The sequence below is a fragment of the Xyrauchen texanus genome, chromosome 16 (assembly GCF_025860055.1).
Source record: "Xyrauchen texanus isolate HMW12.3.18 chromosome 16, RBS_HiC_50CHRs, whole genome shotgun sequence".
NCBI lineage: Eukaryota > Metazoa > Chordata > Actinopteri > Cypriniformes > Catostomidae > Xyrauchen > Xyrauchen texanus.
Window position 1 is genome coordinate 23135103 of NC_068291.1, and position 20753 is coordinate 23155855.

At 36.2% G+C, this 20753-nt stretch overlaps 1 protein-coding gene across 1 annotated transcript in view; it reads left to right on the top strand.

Annotated features, from left to right (window-relative positions):
* ush2a (Usher syndrome 2A (autosomal recessive, mild)) overlaps positions 1-20753 on the top strand; it is a 350667-nt gene that overhangs the window by 227002 nt on the left and 102912 nt on the right. Inside the window, exons 40-44 of the mRNA XM_052145082.1 lie at positions 4910-5538; positions 11656-11984; positions 13521-13643; positions 15229-15392; positions 15811-16020. Coding sequence (XP_052001042.1) covers positions 4910-5538; positions 11656-11984; positions 13521-13643; positions 15229-15392; positions 15811-16020 — 1455 coding nt within the window. The remainder of the gene's footprint in view (positions 1-4909; positions 5539-11655; positions 11985-13520; positions 13644-15228; positions 15393-15810; positions 16021-20753) is intronic.

Here is a 20753-nt window from a genome sequence, read left to right on the forward strand (position 1 = left end):
ATAGTCCATAATTCCAAATAAAACAGACTGTAGCAGAAGTTGCTTTACGCTGCTAAGCGACTCTTCTGCTCCATGAACACAGAAGTGTGATAAAGGCCTATAACTGAACACAGAAAGGGTTTGTAAGTGCTTTTATCACACTAAAATAATGTTTACACACATCTCCTTAATTTTGAAAGTGAGTATTTTAACGTTAATAAATGGCCACCGTTTATTTCCATTGTAAGTGCCTCACTGGAACCTTGATTTTTGCTACTTTTTTTTTTTTTTTTAAGAAAAGGAGGAATGAGTCTAAATTAATTTTTGGTAATCAACTTTATAACACAAATTCTTTCTATTGAGCTTAACTTGTATTGAACCAAGAACATTCCTTTAAACCACCTTTTTTTATATAACATAATTTAGTAATCTGAGTTATTACGATTTATATATTCATCGTGTTACATTTACAACAACAATTTGGCATACATTCAACAACTATACATTACTACATGTTATTAATAGTAACAATGGGATACATACGTGATTTTATTTTTTTTTTTAAATCATACTGTAGTTGAGTTTTTCAAGTGGAAGTAGCATGACTACCCAAGATTTCTACGTTTTAAAAGAAAGAGTTGGCCAGTGACGTTATACAGTTTATTTCAATGCTAGATAGACCAGTATAAGGATTTACTATTACGTATTTATTTCCAATATCACACAGGCCAGGAACATGTGAAAGTGAAATTCAAAAAATGTCTTTTTCTATCAAGAGTTGATCTATTTAAATGGTTAATTTGTTTAGATCATATAATACAATTTAATTGTACTAGATATTGAATAGACTTGGGTTTTATAAGATTCATCCCTGTTTGTTTTCCCCTCGGTTATGTCCCTTTATTTTGATATATTTTAAGTAATTAACCTGATCCTTGTTGTGGTGGCCGCTGAGCTTTGGGAGGGAAATTGTGCATGTTGTTGTTAAGTCTTCTCTATACATAGTGAGTCAGTTGGGATGTGATGGGAGGTGGAAAGTGGGCCATCTGTGGGGAGACATCAGCAGCCCAGCACGGCAGAGAGTGAGCCAGTCACCTTGATCCACACGCCCTTGCCGGCACGCCATTACCGCACTACCATGGGATGTAAATGGAGGAGGAAAACATTACCTTCGAATGAGCTTTCATAGGGCCCAAATATCAATCAGACATCCCAGGTTCTAGCACAGACAGCACACACTTTAAATGCAACAAAACAACTTAATTTCAATTACCACATTTCATACATTCTAATTCTATCTGCCAAAGATTTACCAAAAGTTGTAAAGGGATAGTTCCTGTCAAAAACACAAAACTAGATTTGCATTTTCCTCAAGGTGTTTGCGAGGCAGCAAAATAATAGTGTTATGTTTCAGATATATAATTTTTAAGCTTTGGTTCTGCATAAATGAAATACTGTGCAATGTAATGAGGACAATAAATGGAAAAAAAGACAAGACCATTCCCAATTGAGTGTGCAAATCGAATCGTAATTATCGAATCGTAATTAAGCATGCAATACATATATTGTGATTGCTTCGGTTACATTTTTTTAAACATTCTGTCAACACAAGTTAAGGGGAGATTTTCAAACTTTAATCTTAAATTTCTTATGTAAAAACTGTACAAAAAAAACTAAATAGATAGCACACCTAGGGCTAAAATATCTACAAAACAAGTCAGGGATCAGCAACCATTTTGACATTTAGTTTTTTTCCTGGTCAACGGCTGTGCCAACACCCCTCCAAAATAAAGTTTGAATGGAGTCTAAATGGTTTGGCATGAATTAATTGCAGAAATAATGAATTGCCCAACCAGAGTAGTTGAGGAATATCAATACAATGCTGCATTGCAAGCACTCTAAAATCATGTGGTGTGTAGGATCCTGTACCATTAATATTGTTATATTTTATTAAAATTATTTTTCAAAACTTCATAAAGTAAATTTATTTGCATATGATGCAAACTGTTTGTAGAGATGTCTCATGCAACAAACCCTTTTCACAGACTGTGATGATGTGTTTGCGCCTTAATTTAGCAGCATAAATCTAGTGAACTTTTTAAAAAATATATTTTTTAAATTATTTAATGTAAATGTATAGCATTGTTCTTTGCTATATATCCATGGTATTGTTTTTTTTGTTTTTTAAGTGATGTAATTATTGAGGTAGATCGCAGGCTATCTTCATCATCATCATCATCATTATATGGTATATATGTAGGAATGTGTAGGTCTTATTTAGTGTGTGTAGTCTCATGTGGTTCTGTGTTTGTCCTGTGTTGTTTATGTAGCACCATGATCCTGGAAGAACGCATTTGCTGTGTACTGCACTAACTGTATGTGGTTGAAAAACCACTTGACTTGATTATTATTATTATTAGTAGTGCAATGCCTCCAGTGTCTTTCCTCTGCTTGCTCATGATCCACAGTCCAACATCACCAGATTACTGTGTGATTCAATGATAATGTTTAAGGAGGATTTTAATGACAAAAAATAAAAAGATTCCAAAAAGAAATAAACAACATTTCTAGGTTTAAAGAATAGATAAAAAAGATTTAAACCTTTTTAGTGTCTTTAATGACTTATTTCTACTTTCTGTGAGTTTAAATGTTACATTTGCCATAATTTCTACCTCACCCAGACATTATCAACAATACATTCATAAGAAGTCTCAAAATCTGATGTATTATCCATTGCACTTTTTTCTAAGAACTTAATAACATTTTCAATTGATTTGGTATATATGTCTACATTTTTGATTTCTTTAATAATAAAAATAGAAATGCTGTCCCTATTGCTTTTGTCATAGTATTACAAAACCATTTCAGAGAACAACTTTACACTTTCAACTGATGTTATGATGGAAATGAGAAGTGACTGAAGTTTTGAAAGTAGGCGTCCTATGTATGGGAGAACATGTGCGGCCGTTTGACGAGGATAGTGGTCGTTTGTCCACTTGAATACTGAACATGTTCCTTTCTGTTGTACAGTCAATGCGCTATTCATGTCACAGTACTGGCAGCTATTCCTACTCTCACGAAACATTCGACAGATGCTCAGATGGCGAAACCTACCATAGAACACAAATTTGAGCAAACCTAGCTACATGATTTTCATAGGGTCTTACCTTCAAATGCTTCTTTAAATGATACATTTTGTGGATATTTCCTTTAAAATAATAAATTTTCTCCAGTGGCCATTGTGATGAAACAGCCCTTTTAATGGTTTGACCTCATTTGCCTCAAGCACAGTGGGGTGTGAGACAGGTGCTATTTGCCCATGTGACAGGAAATGGCACTTAGGACTCAGAACCAGAAACAATGTCGAGTGTGCATCTGATCATTTCTGTACCACTCTAAAGCAAGCAGCCATCTAAATAATTTTATGTCAGGAGGGTCTTTTGTTTCTGTTCTTAAATATTTACCATTTAACCATTTAATCCTGATAGTTATCCCAATTTTTACCAAATGTAACTGCAATCTGATTATGTTTGTTTTTTGTTTAACTGTAACAAATTACAGTTACAATTTTTTGCATCCTGATTAAGTAACACTGTTACAAGTATTCTGTTACTCCCCAAGCCTGGATATGTAATTATTCAAATGACCTGAGCTGTCCAAGACTGAAGATCCATGAAGGATTTCTTGATGTTAGTGCTGCCATAGCAGCTGTTGTTGCAACCACTCAGAGGAAATGACCATCCTGCAAACTTAAGTGGTTTCCTACAATTCACAGCAGGCTCTTCAGAGGCTTGTCTCACATATAGCTGATATGCCTTAGCCATATAACCCCTTCGAATAAATCCATAAATATAATTTCATATTTGCTTCAAAAACGCAGCCACTGACTCTGTCCACTTTGGCAAATGAGCTGATTTGCACATTCCCTGCTCTACATTTTAATCCAGAGAATCAGGCTGCTCCAATCAGTTGCTGTCCTTGTGCTGTCAGTCTCAATACTGAAAAAAGCTGCACATTTCTAGATCATAAGATCAACCATACTCATCAGTCCTTCAGTTCAAATCCTTTATACACAAAAAGGAATCAAAGTTCAATCTGAAAAGGATAGTTCACCCAAAAAATAAAAATTGTCTAATCATTTACTTGTCCTCATGCCATCCCAAATGCTTATATTCTTTCTTCTGCAGAACACATGAAGATTTTTAGAAGAATATCTCAGCTCTGTAGGTCTTTGTAATGCAACTGAATGGTGGCCAGATCTTTGAAGGTCCAAAAAGCACATAAACGCAGCATAGAAGTAATCCATATGACTCCAGTCGTTAAATGTATATCATCAGAAGCGATATATAAGGTTTGGGTGAGAATCAGATCAATATTTAAGTCCTATATACCATAAATATCCACTTTTACATTCTTCTATTGTTTTTGGTGATTCACATTCTTTGTGACACCTACTGGGCAGAGAGGAGAAATTATAGTTGTCTGCACATTAAACTGAACTAGGAACATAATACGGTATGTAAAGCATTTTAACATCGTTTTTTTTTTTCATGTTAAAACAAGGCAAATAAAGCAGACTGATCACACTGTGAATTTGAAAACTGTTGATAGGATGTTTTTCTGCTGAAATCGGTCTGTGCTAACAGACTAACAAACAACTGTCAGTGGAGTAAAACATACTTTTTTTTTTTTAATGCAACATATGAATCACTTACCATTGAATTTGTGAACCTGTGACTCTTAGGTGGCACGAGTAGTGCGCTATCAGTAGGTTTCCTGTGTGAACATGTTGGTTATTAGAAAATTATTAAACAATGAGGGGAACAATCTTTTATTGGATTCACACTGCAGGTTGCCAGCAAAGTAGTTATTTCATAAAACATGTTATTCTTTCCATACACTCAGAGATGTTATTGTCCTTTCCCTGCAGGCCCTGGATCAGTTGACCCTCCTGTTTTCTCAGACATCCAGGCCAGAAGTGCGTCTGTCTCCTGGTCTCATCCATCACAACCCAATGGCATCATCACCCATTATAACATCTACCAAAACCACCAGCTAAGTGCCAGTGTGCCAGGGAACAGCACCAGCCACACCCTTTTCCAGCTAGCACCATACCAGCAGTATACAATACAGGTGGAAGCCTGCACAGTAGCCGGCTGCACTCTGTCTGCTGAGTCTCACACCATCCGTACCCACCCGGCCCCACCAGAAGGTGTCCCAGCCCCGCAGCTTTACTCCGACACACCCACCTCAGTGCTCTTGAGCTGGGCACCACCGCTACATGCCAATGGGGAGCTGGAGGGCTACTTCTTGGAGAGGAGAGTCATTGGCACACAACAGATCTCCACTGTGGCCACTGTGCTGCCCAATCAGACTCTCACTTACCTGGACAGCTCGGCCTCACTCAGCCCCTGGAGTACTTATGAGTACCGTATTGTGGTGAACACCCAGCTGGGTGGATCCAATAGTAGTGAGTGGGAGAAAGTCACCACCAGACCTTCACGACCTGCAGGCCTGCAGCCACCCTATGTGACGGTGTTGGGACCAGACTCAGTGCAGGTATTTTACTGTGTAGATTTGATTTACGCAAGTGATTCATAGCAGAGTAAGTATTCAGATTAGTATTCAGTACCAGCTGAATCGTGTGATGTGGTATTTTAAAGGGATACTCACTCAATGTTAGCTTAAGTCACCATTCTCATAAACTGCCTTTTTTTCATACAGGGAAAGTAAATGATGACTGAGGCTAACATTCTGTCTAATATCTCCTTTTGGTGTTTACAAAAGATAAAACCCATACAGGTTCGGAAAAAAGGAAATGATGACAGAATTTATTATTTTTGGGTGAACTATCCCTTTAAACATCTATAATGTATGTGTGTGTGTGTGTGTGTGTGTGTGTGTGTGTGTGTGTGTGTGTGTGTGTGTGTGTGTGTGTGTGTGTGTGTGTGTGAGAAGAGACCCTCATTCTTGTCCCCACCCTCCTGTCTACAGTACCTTTACCGCCTATTCACCAGTGAGGTGCAAATGAGGTCTTTGCTGTGAATGTTATTGAGAAGCTGCTGTATTTCTATCCACGAATGCCACACCTAGAGGAGGGCACAGCTTCCATCATTATTTCAATGACACCCTCATGGTATCAGACCATTGATACTCATGGTTTCCAGGTCATTCCATAGCTGTTTCTTGAGGAACAGCCAATTAAGACTGTCAATTTACTGTGGGAACTCCTCTTGAATGTGCCCTTGGAACCCCTGAAAAAAACATATATTAATATTAATCAGTATTTTTGTGTTGTTTTCCAGTAAAAAATTTTTTTAAATAAAGTAAAAATATAGGGTTTCTGTGGGTCTTAAAAAGGCCTTAAAAAGTCTTAATTAGCCCTTCTGCAAAGTAATGCCTTAAAAAGGTCTTAAATCAGAACAACAAGTGTTAAATTCATAATGTCATGGTATTACATTTTGTATGAGGGATTGTTTTCTCATTGCGTTTAAGTAGGGTGACCAGACATCCCATTTTTAAGAGGTGTCCCGGTGTTTCTCTAAACAATTTAATTATGTCCCGGTTTCAGCTGGTAGGCTCACTGATTTTTTTCTGATTACATTTAATGTACTAATTTTCCTTCTCGCTATTGTCTTTGGTATCGTTTGCAGAGAAATGCAGCAATTTCATTGTGTCGCACGTTGATTTGACGATACGTTCTTTCTAGTCTTTCAGCAAATCCGCTGAAATGTATCTGGTTTACATGGCATAGACATCATGCGCTTGGCGTGCACTCTTTGTCGTCCTGTCTAACAGCTTAAGTAGAAATGCACCAATAAAAATGAGTTTTCAACAACAAGCTGAAAGAAGCCGATCAATTTCTTCATGCAACATGCGAATATGTAATAAAGTATTATATTATCATTGTTACTGTTCATTTCCCTTGAGCACGGAGGTAATGTCACATTCAAACAGCTACACTGCACTTTTTTACATAGTACAAGCACATATGTGTAGATGGGGGGGGTTGTATTTAGAATTGTTAGGTTACAGTGTTGAGAATTGTGTGTTAAAATGTGTACCTGACATGACAAGTCATTTCATTAAATACACATGCAATATGACATCATATGGATAGGATAGGCTACATGGAATTTGTACATTAAAAAAAGCTCAAATGTGGTTAAATTGTAAAAAAAAATATATATATATAAAATAAAATACACATTTTCACAAACTATATAGCCTATATACTGTTATGTGCAGAATGAAATTGACATATCCTTACCTAGGCGCAGATCAATGCAGATCAGATTTTATGTACGAAAAGATTTGCCTTCATGACTGTTACAGTGAGTCAAGATTTATTCGATGTCCAAGCTGCATTCATTAATGAGAACGCATGCTCCACAGATGCAGTTGTCCAAGGCAGGCAGAGAAAAAACTCCACGACCATGGCTAAGACTCTGAAGTTGATGGCCTTGCCCTCCAGCTCACGAAAAATGTCTATCCATCTCTCAGACATGGCCATCTTGTTTATGTTCCACTCAGTAATGCGACGAGTGACAATGTTTTTCGCTCAAGCCCACTCATCAAAGAGCATGGTTTCATAAATCAAACTGAGAGTGGGGATTCTGGAATAGAAGTGTTTGAGGCTGCTCTGAATATCTTTGCACTCTGGGATCTCTCTTAGTAGGGTGTACTCAAGTGTTCTCTAATGAGCGGCTCCAATTTTGGAGGTAATCCAACGATGCTGAATAAAAGTTTCTCGCTGCACAAAATAAATCATCAGCTTGCATGTCACCAGCTTCAACCAGAGCAACCAACTGTTTTAATTTCAGAGGGTAGGAATGATTCTTCCAGCCTGGCCTGCAAGACTTTTCTCAGGTCATGAATGTGCAAAGCTACAGTATTTCCGTGCACAACAGAATGAGAAGCAAAATGTCCTTAATTTGCGTGCACCTTGTCAGATTCTGAACTTTGGTTCACAAAAAAATAACTGACACTTGATGTGGCACACTTACTTTTAGCAGCATCCACATGCTTTTTTTGTATGAACATGCTGCGCGGTGTCAGTGCGGCCTCCATGGGCGCAAGCTCCACAAATCTCACACCTCACTTTATTAGGCTCTGTCTGTGACACCTTTTTTAGAAATTGAAACTTTTTTTGAAGATCCTCATTAAATGTACATTCACGCTTCCTTGACATTTTCCCAGCCTCAATTTCATCTATGTGTTCTTTCAGACTGACTTTTCAATCAGTTCACTAACTGGACGTCTATTGATAGGGGATTGTGATTGGATAGTTTAATCCAATCATGTACTTAAAATAACATGGTGTGATCTTATTGGTTTTACAAGCCGGCAACCTTTGATAAGAATACTCACGTGACTGAGAAAGCTGCATAGGCGATAGAGAAATTTTAGGACATTGGAAATATGGGACAAAACATAAATTTTTCAGAATAAGTGGGGACACTAGAAAAAGTGCTTAAATGCGGCACTGTCCCAGAAAAAAATGGGATGTCTGGCCACCCTACCTATGTTAGATAAAAGATGATATCTTTTTTATGTAATACAGCCCTTCAAAAGATACAAAACACAAAATGTACTCTTATTTACACAAATCATCCTGTTCAAAAGTTTGTACCCCTTGGTTCCTCTTGTGTTTCCCTCTCGAGCATCAATAATTGCTTGCACCTTTAGTTATAGAGTGATATGAGTCCTTCAGTTTTCCCAAGTTTCAAAATCTGGATCTCATCATATAGTCACTGAAGAACTCAAATGTGCAGATGATGCTGAGAAACCAAATAATTATACTGTAGATGGGGGGGTGGGGTTCTTATGAAAATTGGACATCTTCACTGCGCAGGACAAAGCAGGTACTCATGAGCAATTATTACACAAACAGTCATTGATCATCTAGAAAGCAACACACCATAATAAAAACCAAAGGAATGTAAACTTCTGAACAGGATCATGTGCATAAATTCTGTTAATATTTAGTCTTGTGGAATATATGTGAGGATCTGTAATGCCAAATAGCTTCTAAAGGGCAGTACTAAATAAAAACAAAATGCAATTTTATGATCCCTCATTTAAAAAAAATAAGATAATGCAACTGTATGACGTTTTGCAAAAACATGGTTAGCCTACAACATTCATGTTGCTATAATATTACTAAATAAAAACCATGATTTTCACCAAAAACTATGGTTACTATAGTCTACAAACAGTCTATACATTTGTATAGTAAACCCATAATAACCAAACATTTTGATTTTTATTACCATCATTTTCATTTTCTTGTATTATCACTATGGTTTCACCACAAATATCAAGGTTAAAATGTGGTTACTGTAGTAAAAAATGTCCCAGCCTGCCCTCTGAGGGGCTCCATACTATTCACTTTTACTGTATATAAAACAAAATCCATTAAAAGGTTGGTCAGAATAACATCTTTTTTTTTAATTAAACAAAAGAAAGAAAGTAATTTGTGTTTGGAACGCATGATGGTGAGTAAATGATGACAGAATTTTCATTTTTGAGTGAACTATCCCTTTAAGACTTGTTTTCATTTCAAGATATCTTGAATTAAGTTTATTTTTCTTACTGAGGCAAATTATTATTTTTTTCTTTCCTTGTTTTCAGCATAAATCTAACAAAGTTTAATGAGTTTTATGCTTGAAATAAGAAAATATATATATTTGCCAGCAGTATAAGAACAATAAATCTAATTTAAGATTTAGCATACACAGATTTACTTCTCAAGCAAATTTATCTTGTTTTAGAAGAATGTTTAGATATTTTACTGGAAGAAGTTTTGCGGTGAATATTTGCACTTAAGCATGTTAAAAATGTTATCTTCATCTGTTTATTTTATTTTGATAAGATAATAATAAAAAATGCAGATTCATTTCACACAACACACTTTGGCCTAATAGAGTTCAGTGTTTCATGGCAAACTGAAACCCTGATTATAGACACCCCTTTAATTCACCAGACATGATACTCAAGAGGGCTAGGTAGCTTGCAGTCTTTTGGCTGGTTTACAAGTTGGATTTAAGGGATGTTAATGTAACCAAACAAGCTTTGCGGCTTAGATCCTGCAGTGTGTAAATACACCCATGCATCCCCCTCTGTCTTTCTGTCTCTCTTTGTTTATTTTTTGTTGTATGCTAATGCCAAGAAACATGGACAGAAATGCTTACCACTTCAAACAAAGAGATATTTGCATAAACTTTCTTGAATTATTCATTTTCCACTAACCCCCGGTTTAGTGTATTGTAATGCCATTATTATTTCATTAATTTGTTAACTGCTGAATTTATGTGTGTAACTGGATGAGAACTCTTCTACATGTAAAAGCCTAAAAACAACTGTTGTCATTAGCATATGCTATATTGAATGCGTTTATTCCTTTTAAGATGCTAGCAGGTGCTTATGGCAACACTTTTTCTGCAAGCGTTGAAGATTTCATTAGGTTTAGCAGCTTTAATTGTTAATTTCTATTTTATTTTGGGCTTTTGCTTATTTTAATAGACAGGCTGTGATTGCACAGCAGCTGAATACATTGGTTAGTCCTGTTTTTGAGTCCTAAATATGTTTATGTTTTAAACAAGAGTAACACCTGCCCTCTATAATCAAGCGGACTCCCATAAAGGAAAAGTTCACCCAAAAATGAAAATTCTGTCAAATTTGCTTACCCCTAATATTGTTTCAAACCCATAGGACTCTCTTTCTTATGCAGAACACAACTGAGATATTTTAATGAAACAAAATGTTTTATATAATAATGACATAATAAATGAATAACCACTTGCTTGATCTGATTAAAATATAGGTTGTTTTAACGCTTGGAATCTGCACTTTTCAATGCATATAGCTGATCCTACCAGTTCTTAAATAATGCTTTTTAATTTGCTGAAACATGTTTAATAGGAATACATCAAGATTTATACTAGTGTGCACAAATAACAGCAAAAAAAAATACAAAATACAAAATTTGAAGGTTATTTGCCTCAAAGCCCTAAAAAATATAAAACAAAGGTTTTGAGTACTCTTTTAAAATGATTTAACTGGCTTTGAAAGGACAGATTTACTGTACACCTATAAGGTACATTGACTTAATTATTCTGTTGGTTAAGTTTCAGCTCACAATGAAGTTTGCTGAAAGTGTCCGCTTAACCTGCCTTCACCCCAGCTTACCTTTCAATATCCATTATTCTAAGTTTTCTATTATAACTAAACCAAACCCTAACACTTATCCAATCTACCCAGACATGCACAATATGTTTAATGCATCCTACAAATGCCAACATTCCCCCTCACTCCAAAGACAGCATGTAGCAGAAACAAGCACTGTTTCCTTTGCAATTCCATTAGGATTTCATTATGATCTCCAGGGGCTCAGGCCTCTTTTAAATGTAATGAAGAGAATCTTCTGGTTTGGGTCAAAGTCAGGGTGTCTTTGCTTCATCACATGGCATCGGTTCCACAAACTCATCGATCTAAAAGCCTGTGATGATGTGTTGTGATATTGCACTGGACACCATCTCTTCTGTGGATCCCATGCTCCCACATGAAACCATTTTAGTTTATAAATACATGACAACAAGAACACCGATAGGCACTCGTGTCAAATTCTTTTCAGCTATGCTAGAAAATGATGATGTATTTCATGTCTTCCTGCAGGTTACGTGGTTTTCTCCACTCATACCCAATGGAGAAATTGAGCGGTATGAGATCCGCATGCCCGATCCACGTATCTCACACACCAATACATCTGTGCTCAGTCACACCATCAAGACCCTGGTGCCCTACACCAACTACAGCATCACCATCCTCGCTTGCTCAGGAGGTGGAGGCTATGTCGGTGGCTGCACTGAGAGCCTACCCACATTGATCACAACTTTAGCCACAATTCCACAGGGTCTGCCGTCCCTGTCGGTGGTTGCCATAAGCGAATCTTTCCTGGCCATTTCATGGCAACTACCTTCAAGACCAAACGGGCCTAACATAAGGTGACCGATTAAGATTAAATGCGTAGTGTATTACATCTTAGCTTTTTAATGATATACTTTAAAATACACACCTAAAAATTTATTGAATTTGGGTAGTTGACATGAATTGTAGTTTTACTAACATCAAGATTTTAGTGTAGGTGTTTTCACACTTGGGTCCTCTTCAGAAGAACCAAACTCAGTGAACCGAGTGAAAAAGGACCGAATTCTAGATAATATTTGTGACCTTGAAAGTAGACTCAGATCTCTTTTTGGTCCACTTGACCCCTAATGGGGTATCAGTCCATTTTGCATTCACACACTGTTGTTTTTGTGGAACACAGACCACATTTTTAAAGACAACATTGACTGCATTAAACTTAATGCATTGTATTTTTATATACAAAATACTGTATTTAGATGCAAAATTCAAGAAATTCATTCTTTTTGTATTTTCATTCATTCATTTTTTGGTATTACCAAAAAAATAAAAAATACGATTAATCTTGATTTTATCTATTGACAGCGTAGGGAAACATCCATTCTTTGAAAACAATAGTAATGTATTACAATCATAATCTCTTAACTGTCACGTGCCATGCAAATGTGGTCCAGTTAAACCCTTGAGTCTTCATTTACACAGAACACTGAAGAAAGATTTTTGAGTTTGTTTCTGAGGAGGTTTTCATATGCTTCTTACTCTGTCATCTCCATAGAAACAATAGAAGCGGCTCATCGCATCTCTTCACTGCACGTCATTATTACTAGTGTACTGTCAGTGTCAAACATGTTTGGCGTTATTACATTGTAAGCAATGTACGTAATTAGTAAAGCGAACCACAGGCTCCAAGCTAACCTTACCTCATATCAAGATGGTCTCAGTTTGGTTTGCTTAAAAGGGGTCTGAGATCATTTGGATTGTTCACATATGGGCCAAAATTGTGCTCAGACCCCTGAAACTAACCAAGTGTGAAAACACCCTCTATAAAGGAGAGTGTATATACTGTATTAGGCGTGGAAACTAGTCACCAATTCTTTTAAGTTCATCACCATTTCAATCACTTTTTTCCTTCACTAGTTCATTTGAAACAGTCCTGCGATGTGATGTGTTATTTAATAAATAATAATGCATATTCAATGTATTCTCTCAATTAATATGAAGTCATAAAATCCATAACTTGTAAGACAACAGCAAGAGTCTCCCTTGGTTGTGAAGACCGAAACGCAATGTAAAAGTTCTTTCTCACAGTATATTTTTGTCTGTTTTTGAGCTGATTAGGTGGTAAATAAAGGTCTGTGTTCACTGCGGATGATTAAAATTCATGACTTCTTTCCCCGCTGCTGCTCTGTTTGTTTAACTAGGCTTATAAAGTGCACATTAAGCTGAGCTCTCCTGATTACAGGCAAAATTAGCATTACTGTTGAGGGAGAGAAAGAAAGAGAGCGGGAGAAAAGACAAAAGCAGAAACTCAGCGAAACAGCGGTGCGGGTGAAATGGCAGGAGGATTGTGGGAGTGGAGCAGGCTCTGATTATCTGGCTGTTTCCACTGCCCTCAGATTTGAGCTGTTGAGACGGAAAACCCAGGAGCCCCTGGCCTCCCGTCCCCCTGAAGATTTGAATCTGTGGTACAATGTTTACGCAGGAGCCAAATTGTTTCATGAAGATAAAGGCCTTAGCAGGTGAGATTACTGAAATTAGCTTTAATGCAAACTTTGCTTGTGTGTACAAAACTGTTTTCGTGCACTGATGCCATCTTTTTAATGCTGTTCAAAGATACTTTGAGCAAATATTCCATATAATTAAATTGTTTTTAGCTAATCTTTCTGTGACACTCCTTGTGTGTGTATTCAAAAAGACTCCAACATAAAACCCCCAATTGTTTCCCTTGTATCACAGGTTCTGTCATTTAGATTAATGTCAGACTTAGTTTGAATGCTTTCAGTCCTTGTAAAATAGTTTACTTTTAAATCAGCTAGATAAAAACTAATTTGAAAAGTACACAGCGGACCCCTAAAAGTATTTAGGCCATTTTGGATATTTAGACTCATTTAAAAATGTAACTTTTATTGCATTAGATACAAAATATTAAATCAAGTGGCCTTTTAAACAATTGTGATCACAGGTGTATTAACTATGGATATGTTCCAGTAGATTTGACAACCAGAAAGTGTTTGTATACTTTTGAACAGTCTGTCTATTTAAGTGTGCTTAAAACATAACAAATGCCTTTTTGTGGAATGTTTTATTTGAAAGTGTGCTTTTTAATATTTCTTTAAATAAATGCCACTTGGTTTGATATGTTGTCATCAACCTGATCTCCTGAAATGTACGTGATAATGGCAAAATGTTTGCAAACCAAAATGACATGCTTTATAACACGTTTGTCTGCAGTTTTCCATTGAATTGTCCAGTGGGGGCGCCAAAAGTGAGTGAAATGTTGTAATCAGACAAGGTTTTTAAGGTCAATATTTGATGGTTGTTCGGTTGTTGGAGTAAAACATACCTTCCTAACCTAAAACTTTAACCTAAACCTAAATAGAAGTGTTCAAAAAGATAAATGAGAGGTAAACAAAACAGACATCCATACCCTAAATGAAAACCATAGTGTTCAGTTCATAAATTCGACATTAAAAGCACATTTACAAAAGCAACCAGGTCATGTCGCTTCTATGGCACTTTCGCTTCACTTTCACTTTTGTTTTGAGTGTCCTTGGCTGGACTCGATGACCTGTTTCTGAGTTCAAAATCTAACACTCTTTCAGGTGAGATACCGTGGAAGTTAATCACATTGGAATAAGTGTGTAAATTTAGGTAGGTCTGTAATACAAGAGTTAAAATCAATGTAGCAATTTTTCAAATGATGCGTTAAATGAAGAGTAAAAGTGTTTAGATATCATAACAAAGTAGGGTGTGAATAATAGAGCAAAATATAAGTGTAAAAATAGCCATAATGCCTGTGATTTGTGTGAAAGTGAATAAACAAGCACAGTTGTTGTAGCGCCTCTAGTGTTCATTTCACCAGGAAACTACAGAAAAATGTAGAAAGCAGCACGGTATTTCAGTTTAAAAAATTTTTGTTATAGTAACATTTATTCTGAGACTAGGTTGTTTGTCATCTAATGCAAAGACATTATTGCATTTTTATGTGTGACTTAGGTTTCCAAATAGTTTTTTGGGACACTGTATATTATAAAGGACATTGTTGTGGTGCTTCTTTTGTCTCTTTAATATCATGATCACTCACTGTTTTTATATGTGCTGCAGATACACATGGTATGAGTACAAGCTACTGGTTCATAATGACGTTGGCTACGCTTCAGGGGAGGTTGCCACAGGGGTTACGCTGGCTGGGCATCCCCTCACAAGCACCAACGTGTCCATCCAAGTTCTCAATCATACAGCGATCCTGGTCAACTGGTCGACTCCCAGTAAGATTCTAGATTTTATATATTCCCATGGAAAACCTAGAAATATCAAGGAATAGAAAAATCTTGGAAAAGAATACAATCTTAGAATTCAGGAAAAAGTAATGGATTTCAGAATTTTTCTAGTGGTTTTCTGCTCGGTCTGAATTATTTATTAGCGAATCGATCTGAATTTAATTAATTTAATTTAAAATGTCTTGATAATTTTTTCTTTATTCTTATCCAATAATCTCAAAGGACTGGAATGGCCATGGATAAGTCACTGAAATGCATTGGTCAAAAAGTTTGGAAACCCTGTATATTAAACTAAGCAATGCCCTTGACCAAAATTATGTTTCCAATAAGACTCTGTGTTTAGATGCCTTGGTTTTGAGATTGACCTTGGAGTGTGTCCTATCTTTCTCTATAATTCTGTTCTCAGCTCTGCAAGATTTACAGGGAAGTGTGGAGCACTACATCCTGATGGTGCAATCCACCCAGCACAAGCAGACCCTTACACTTGACCCTGCTGTGACCTCTGTGGTAATCTCTGACCTGCAGCCCAGCACAGAGTACAAGCTCTCCATGACTGTGTCCAACAGTGCTCACAACATCACCAGCCCTGAGTTCACCTGCACTACTAAAGATGGAGGTGAGTTTATGCCATATGCATATTTGATACACACATCATCTTTGACTGCCAAGCCACAAAGCCCTAGAATTGTAGTATATTGTTAAACCTAAATGTTTGGATTGAGTCTTCAGCATAAAACAAACCAACCTATTTGTCCATGTGCTGTTTATAAATAGCTAAGTGACTTCCAACTCATCAATGTTAGTTAATGTATTTTATATGACTCTTAAAAATTTGTTAATTGATTCATTGAGAGATCTAAATAATATGGATGTCTGCAAAGATTCTTAGAGTTCATTCAAACTATTAGTTGTAATATGGAGTTTACTGCAGATCCTTAAAATTTCTTAAATCAGTTTTTCAAAATGTAAGCTCATAACAAGTCTCAAATATCTTAAATGATACAACAAAAATCTCAATTTTCATTTAAAGAGGAAATTTGGGGGTGGAAAGACAGGAGACGTGATGTGACCTAATGTGATTATCAAACTTCAAAAGAATACGATTCAGTTAAATAAATGCCTGCGCCGCTTCCTTCAGAGTGAAAATATGGCACTGTTTTATTTTCACTCACAGAAAAGTCTGCAATCATTAAGCCATCGGAAATTTATGACAAGCAATTACTAATGATCAACTGCTGTAATTTGCAATGCATTGTAGATTATTGTATGGGTGCACATTTTATTTCCCTTATCTGTTTGAATAAGTGGCTAGAAACAGGGAATTGAGGGAGGCGCTTACATTTCATAATAAGAGTCCCCAGTGTATTTTAACATTTAAAGTTCTGTGCTATGTTCAAATCTCTCCCCCAGGGTTATTAGCAATTTGGTTGCACCATAAACTGCATATGGAATTTAATTAAGTTTGGACACCTGTAGCCTCTGTGTTGCCCTCCACATCACAGGATGGAAAAACATTTAATGTTGGCTACCAATTTTAAGAACTATTGTCTTTCAACACATCTTCGTATCAGCAAAATCCAATATTGGTTGACCATTAAATTTAATTTATTTATATAATGGTACGAAAACCAATTTAAATGTGATAAAGTATATTTGTGGAACATATGTGAGTATTTTATACTTTTTTTAGATTGTGATTTTAGTGGGTTTGTTTTGGTATGGGATACAGTATTAATTTTATCTGTTCAGGTCTTGAAAATGGTCATAAAATGTCTTAAATTTGATTTAAAAAACTCTGCAGCAACCCTGTACCAGACTACAACTGCAATATCTCTATACGTTTAACTGGGAATGTGGATGGGTGGAATTTGGATTGAAGATATTGGCTAATTATGGTTTTTCCATCAACACTTCCAATTTTTCTGTGATTTCTGTCAGCCTGCTTCTCTCATATCACTCAAGCAGCCCCTGCTCATGGAGATAAAAATGGAGAAGAACTGATTGATTGAATATTTTCTCTCCAAACTCCAAAGACTTCACGTGCTGCAGAAAAATTTGCCTTTACCAAAAATGTTCTATCTTGACCTATGTGCTTTGATCAATAGTCATTAAGCTGTCCTTCCCTCACACAGTTAATGTACTGATGCACTGATAGCACAGGAAACAGATGAAACCTCACATGTCCTACCCATTGCATCTCTCTCATACTATATATATATGTGTGTATATATATATATATATATATATATATATATATATATATATATATATATATATATATATATATATATATACTGTGTGTATATATATATATACACTCACCTAAAGGATTATTAGGAACACCTGTTCAATTTCTCATTAATGCAATTATCTAATCAACCAATCACATGGCAGTTTCTTCAATGCATTTAGGGGTGTGGTCCTGGTCAAGACAATCTCCTGAACTCCAAACTGAATGTCAGAATGGGAAAGAAAGGTGATTTAAGCAATTTTGAGCGTGGCATGGTTGTTGGTGCCAGACGGGCCAGTCTGAGTATTTCACAATCTGCTCAGTTACTGGGATTTTCACGCACAACCATTTCTAGGGTTTACAAAGAATGGTGTGAAAAGGGAAAAACATCCAGTATGCGGCAGTCCTGTGGGTGAAAATGCCTTGTTGATGCTAGAGGTCAGAGGAGAATGGGCCGACTGATTCAAGCTGATAGAAGAGCAACTTTGCCTGAAATAACCACTCGTTACAACCGAGGTATGTAGCAAAGCATTTGTGAAGCCACAACACGCACAACCTTGAGGCGGATGGGCTACAACAGCAGAAGACCCCACCGGGTACCACTCATCTCCACTACAAATAGGAAAAAGAGGCTACAATTTGCAAGAGCTCACCAAAATTGGACAGTTGAAGACAGGAAAAATGTTGCCTGGTCTGATGAGTCTCAATTTCTGTTGAGACATTCAGATGGTAGAGTCAGAATTTGGCGTAAACAGAATGAGAACATGGATCCATCATGCCTTGTTACCACTGTGCAGGCTGGTGGTGGTGGTGTAATGGTGTGGGGGATGTTTTCTTGGCACACTTTAGGCCCCTTAGTGCCAATTGGGCATCGTTTAAATGCCACGGCCAACCTGAGCATTGTTTCTGACCATGTCCATTCCTTTATGGCCACCATGTACCCATCCTCTGATGGCTACTTCCAGCAGGATAATGCACCATGTCACAAAGCTTGAATCATTTCAAATTGGTTTCTTGAACATGACAATGAGTTCACTGTACTAAAATGGCCCCCACAGTCACCAGATCTCAACCCAATAGAGCATCTTTGGGATGTGGTGGAACGGGAGCTTCATGCCCTGGATGTGCATCCCACAAATCTCCATCAACTGCAAGATGCTATCCTATCAATATGGGCCAACATTTCTAAAGAATGCTTTCAGCACCTTGTTGAGTCAATGCCACGTAGAATTAAGGCAGTTCTGAAGGCTGAAAGGGGTCAAACACAGTACTAGTATGGTGTTCCTAATAATCCTTTAGGTGAGTGTGTGTGTATGTATATATATATATATATATATATATATATATATATATATATATATATATATATATATATATATATATATATATACTGTATATATATATATATATATATATATATATATATATATATTGTTTTTTTTTCATTGACTCCAAAAGTTAATTGATAAAAACAAACATTAAAGGAATTTTCTTGGTTTAACAAAACTTCAACTCAATCAACAGCATTTGTGGCAAAATGTTGATAACCACAACAAGAAATTTTGACTTGTTCCTCCTTTTCTTTAAAAGAAGCAAATATCTTGTCTCCAGTGAGGCACTTACAATGGAAGTGAATGGGCCCAATCCTTAAACGTTAAAATACTCACTGTTTCAAAAGTATAGCAACAAGACGTAAACAATATACATTTTAACACGATTTTAATCTTTTCTGTGTAAAGTTATAGCCAATGTTATAATTTTTTGCCTTGATGATGTAATGTCAACAAACCCTAAAATGATTGTAAAATGATGATTTAAACTTTACAGCTCAAGCAATACATGAGTTTTTACAGAATTATTACAGTAAGTGTTTTTTTTATAAAATTGTAAGCTTCACATTTCTGCCTGTTAAACCCTGCAAAAATTGGCCCCATCCACTTCCATTGTAAGTGCTTCTCTGTAACTTTTTTTTTAATTATTTTTGCTTTTTGTAAGAAAAGTAAAAATTATATTTTGTGATAATCAACATTAAACCACAAATCCTGTCAATTGAGTTGTATTGAACCAGGAATATTCCTTTAATTAATTGTATTTTTTTTATACGTTATATTATACATTTTGAATCTTTACAAACTACATTTATTCAAATGCCTCTAATCACTTGACGGTCCTGAGAAATTAAACGCCAATACAAATATTTTCATTATTTTAGCAAATTATAATTTGGCAGCCCTAAAGTACAAAATATCCAAAGCTAACCCTGCTTCTTCCAATCTCACATGTGCGTAATAAAAAACGGCACTGAAAACATTAGAAAAACATTTCCTTCTAAATAAAGGATACAGGTCATTTAACAAAGAGCTTCATAATTTTACAGCCTGAAGGGCAGTTTATTTAATCTACAGTTGAACTTAAATATCATATTATGCTGCATGATACTGTATATGTAAAGAGCCTGCTAATTAAAAAGTGAAGTGGAGACGGGATTGTCTCTGTGAAGTCTTGCAGTGATAATACAGTGATGGAAATTTGATAGAAAATGGTGATTCAGGAGGAGCTTCAGTTGCATCCAAGTACGTCTTTTTGTTGTTACGGTACTGTCTTATTACAAAATATTAAAAATATATGTGAATAATAATATTGTAATTTTATAATAATACCAATATGTTCTGTATAAAACTGCTAGTTAATGCAGCATTAGCCCTTAATTGTACCCCATGTCCAAAGATATTCAGATGGCTACTTTGCTTTTGCTCATATCTAAATTTTTACTTAAAGTTGCGTTTTGTCATTTCTGGGCCATTTGCAGAACCAAATGGGATTGCAAATATAATGTCTATTTTTGAAACATGTTTCTTAAACACTCCCCTGGTCTGGCATTTTTGGATAAACAGGTAGTCCCTCCCCAAACTCCTGCCTCTGGTTGACCAATGTTGCTGTTTTGGGAAGTGCCACAGTGATTATAGTTTTCTAGGAAATCAAATTATGGATTATTCCTTATACACTTATAGCCTTTGCAGAGTAAACTGGCATAAGAGAAAATATTTTGCCAGCAAAAAATTATACAAAGCAGCTTTTATACCCACAAACCTTCAGTAAGCTCTGCCCTGAGAGTACAT